The following is a 4501-nucleotide window of genomic DNA, read 5'->3' as shown; positions in this document are numbered from 1 at the left end:
TAGGAGTCTGGCTCTCTAGATTCGGAGGGCGGTGCCTCTTCAATTTTGGAGCAAGCAATCTTGTTGGGAGTGTTTTCTCGAATGTGAGTAAAGGTTGGGCATGTTTGCTAGTCTACCTTGCCACGAAGCACAGAGGTTGACACACAGGGACTTTCCAATTATCCAACAGTGGTACTGTTCCTTTACCCTCTCTTCGATTTTTGAGAAAGTAATCATGTTGGGAGTCTGGCTCTCGAGATTCGGAGGGCGATGCCTCTTCGATTTTGGTGCAAGCAATCTTGTTGGGAGTGTTTTCTCAAATGTGAGTAAAGGTTGGGCATGTTTGCTAGTCTACCTTGCCACGAAGCACAGAGGTTGACACACCGGGACTTTCCAATTATCCAGCAGTGGTACTGTTCCTTTACCCTTGTGGGTAATAATATGGTAGCTAGGCCTTCAAAATTTATGTGTCTAAACTTTGTTAGTGTTGTTTCTTTGCTATTCTTTTACCCTTCTTGGTCAGAGCGATGTAGTGAGAGCTGCAAGCTTCACGTGTCTCAACTTTGTCAGAGAACTTTGGCAAAGTTATATGTGATACCCATGAGCTATTGTTGCGTGTGGGAAGTGGGTGATTGAACAGTACGATTCATGTACTTTCTACTTCGCCAGAAATCTTCGACAGAATGCCCATAATTTCCGCAAAGCTGAGTGTGCGTGTGACAGGTGCTGACAAGGCTGGAAAAGTAGTCTCAACTTTGTCAGAGAACTTTGGCAAAGTTATATGTGGTACCCATGAGCTACTGTTGCGTGTGGGAAGTGGGTGATTGAACAGTACGATTCATGTGCTTTCTACTTCGCCAGAAATCTTCGACAGAATGCCCATAATTTCCGCAAAGCTGAGTGCGTGTGACAGGTGCTGACAAGGCTGGAAAAGTAGGTGCCTCTTCGATTTCTGAGATCGGCGCTCGTGGTCTCTGAGCAGCCCAGCTTTTGAGAAAGCAAACCTCTTCGATTTCTGAGATCGGCCCTCGTGGTCTCTGAGCAGCCCAGCTTTTGAGAAAGCAAACCTCTTCGATTTCTGAGATCGGCCTTCGTGGTCTTTGAGCAACCCAGCTTTTGAGAAAGCAAACGCCTCTTCGATTTCTGAGCAGGCGCCTCTTCGATTTCTGAAGCTTCGTCGAGTGCAGATTTTTATAGGGGCTGACATTAAGTTCCAAAGCACACTTGAATATCCACCAGTAGAAGCTCCATTCTTGCACTTCTAAGATCTTGATTTGTCCGACCTCTTCTCTCTTCAACACCTTTGAAAATGTCTGGCCCCTCCGACCGTCGTTTTGACTTGAACCTTGTTGAAGAGGCAGCCCCGCCTTCTCCAGACAACATATGGCGCCCATCCTTCGTCTCCCCTACTGGTCCTCTTACCGTTGGGGATTCCGTGATGAAGAATGATATGACCGCTGCGGTAGTGGCCAGGAACCTTCTCACTCCCAAAGATAACAGACTACTTTCCAAACGGTCTGATGAGTTGGCTGTTAAGGATTCTCTGGCTCTTAGTGTTCAGTGTGCAGGTTCTGTGTCTAATATGGCCCAACGCCTATTTGCTCGAACCCGCCAAGTTGAATCATTGGCTGCTGAAGTGATGAGTCTCAAACAGGAGATTAGAGGGCTCAAGCATGAGAATAAACAGTTGCACCGGCTCGCACATGACTATGCTACAAACATGAAGAGGAAGCTTGACCAGATGAAGGAATATGATGGTCAGGTTTTACTTGATCATCAGAGATTTGTGGGTTTGTTCCAAAGGCATTTATTGCCTTCGTCTTCTAGGGCTGTACCCCGTAATGAAGCTCCAAATGATCAACCTCTGATGCCTCCTCCTTCTAGGGTTCTGTCCAGTACTGAGGCTCCGAATGATCCCCCTCCGGTGCCTTCTCTTTCTGGGGCTCTACCGACTGCTGAGACTTCTCCTAAGCAACCTTTGTGAAGGCTCCCTCTTGTTTGTTTATTTTGACTCAAGTATATGTACATATTTGTAACTTATCGGGGACATCAATAAATAAGCTTTCCTTCATTTCAACGTATTGTGTTAAATCACCAAAGCCTTCTTCGCTAAGTTCTTTGAATTTTCTTTTGTTGAAGCTTGTATGTTGAAGCTTTGTGAGTGGAGCATGTAGGTTGAGGTAGTGTTCCCTTAATTTCCCGAGCGAGGACAACTTCTCGGTTGGAGACTTGGAAAATCCAAGTCACTGAGTGGGATCGGCTATATGAATCTTAGAACGCCATTGTGTTCTGTCCTGTGTCATGTCCTCCGTTAGATCCAAGTACTCTAAGTCTTTTCTTAGGGTCTCTCTCAAAGTTTTCCTAGGTCTTCCTCTACCCCTTCGGCCCTGAACCTCTGTCCCATAGTCGCATCTTCTAATCGGAGCGTCAGTAGGCCTTCTTTGCACATGTCCAAACCACCGTAACCGATTTTCTCTTATCTTTCCTTCAATTTCGGCTACTCCTACTTTACCCCGGATATTCTCATTCCTAATCTTATCCTGTCTCGTGTGCCCACACATCCAACGAAGCATCCTCATCTCCGCTACACCCATTTTGTGTACGTGTTGATGCTTCACCGCCCAACATTCTGTGCCATACAGCATCGCCGGCCTTATTGCCGTCCTATAAAATTTTCCCTTGAGCTTCAGTGGCATACGGCGGTCACACAACACGCCGGATGCACTCTTCCACTTCATCCATCCAGCTTGTATTCTATGGTTGAGATCTCCATCTGATTCTCCGTTCTTTTGCAAGATAGATCCTAGATAACGAAAACGGTCGTTCTTTGGTATTTCTTGATCTCCGATCCTCACCCCTAACTTGTTTTGGCCTCCATTTGCACTGAACTTGCACTCCATATATTCTGTCTTTGATCGGCTTAGGCGAATACCTTTAGATTCCAACACTTCTCTCCAAAGGTTAAGCTTTGCATTTACCCCTTCCTGAGTTTCATCTATCAACACTATATCGTCTGCGAAAAGCATACACCAAGGAATATCATCTTGAATATGTCCTGTTAACTCATCCATTACCAACGCAAAAAGGTAAGGACTTAAGGATGAGCCTTGATGTAATCCTACAGTTATGGGAAAGCTTTCGGTTTGTCCTTCATGAGTTCTTACGGCAATCTTTGCTCCTTCATACATATCCTGTATAGCTTGGATATATGCTACTCGTACTCCTTTCTTCTCTAAAATCCTCCAAAGAATGTCTCTTGGGATCCTATCATACGCTTTTTCCAAATCTATAAAGACCATGTGTAAATCCTTTTTCCCATCTCTATATCTTTCCATCAATTTTCGTAAGAGATAGATTGCCTCCATGGTTGAGCGCCCTGGCATGAACCCGAATTGGTTGTCCGAAACCCGTGTCTCTTGCCTCAATCTATGCTCAATGACTCTCTCCCAAAGCTTCATTGTATGACTCATTAGCTTAATACCCCTATAGTTCATGCAATTTTGTACATCGCCCTTATTCTTGTAGATAGGCACCAAACTTCGACTGTGAGTAACCGCTGATGATGTTGCCGAGATTTGTTAATACTTACACTTTTTAGTTACAATCTTACGAGAAGAATACCTTACTAAGCTTTCATATCTTTGAATTTCTTTGGACATTGCCGACAATTATTTGACTGGTTCACTGCCAAGTGAAGTAGGTGATTTTGTACATCTCGCAATGCTAGATATATCGAACAATAAGTTATCAGTGAAATCTCCAGCAGCCTCGGCAGATGTGATAGTTTGGAGCGCCTGTACTTGGAACACAATAAATTAAATTCCCCACATATATTTCTTTACATCAGTTTTGAGTGCCTAACTGGATTTGGGAGAAGAGACAGAGTGGGTGGCGCTGTGGTGGACTGGTGGGAGTTGAAAAGAGGGGGGAGAGACAAGGGAGAAGAGAGGAGGCAATTTAGAAATTTTACATGGATTTATGGTTAAATTTGTAAGAATTGTAAAAGGTATGTTGGCTATTCTACATCGGTGGTGAAGGAAAAAAGGATGAGTTTAAATATGATGACCTCACTCTAACTAATATTGGGGTCTTTTGTGATAAAACCCCACACATAGTGATTGGGCAGATGATAATTTTCAAGTCGGGGACAATGCCAATGTTATTGAAGTGGGGCCCTCGGTCAGTTGACTTGTTCCGAAAAGGTATGCTAAAATTTCCCTTTTCTGAACAGGTAATTTTCTCTTTCAACTAAATTAAGATTCTACTCCTCTCCATCAGAATTTAGATGTGTAGGTTCCCGGTGCTGGAGTGGAAGACGATGCAGCATCTCGATTCACAACATGTTGGCTGCAGCACAAATCTGTTGCAGCCTCACGTTGCCCTGTTTTGTCGATTTGGCCCTCATTGTAGATTTGTGCTTTCTTAATCTGTTGCTCAATTTTTGTTTTTAATTAATCTTGTTTAGGGATTAAGCTGACATTCAATAATTCAAGCTCTCTTGATTTTCATTAGATTAAATTAC

At 43.8% G+C, this 4501-nt stretch overlaps 1 protein-coding gene across 1 annotated transcript; it reads left to right on the top strand.

Annotated features, from left to right (window-relative positions):
* LOC126618231 (uncharacterized) lies at window positions 1–4272 on the top strand. Its single transcript, XM_050286292.1, has 4 exons — window positions 1–135; window positions 354–1810; window positions 3986–4181; window positions 4238–4272. The coding sequence occupies exons 2-4, from the start codon at window positions 1289–1291 to the stop codon at window positions 4270–4272; spliced, it is 753 nt and encodes a 250-aa protein (XP_050142249.1). The 5' UTR covers window positions 1–135; window positions 354–1288.
* The last annotated feature ends 229 nt before the right edge of the window (window positions 4273–4501 follow it).

This window comes from Malus sylvestris, chromosome 4 (genome assembly GCF_916048215.2).
Source record: "Malus sylvestris chromosome 4, drMalSylv7.2, whole genome shotgun sequence".
Classification (NCBI taxonomy): Eukaryota; Viridiplantae; Streptophyta; class Magnoliopsida; order Rosales; family Rosaceae; genus Malus; species Malus sylvestris.
The sequence above is the reverse complement of the archived record's forward strand: the minus strand, read 5'-3'. Positions and strand labels throughout refer to the sequence as shown.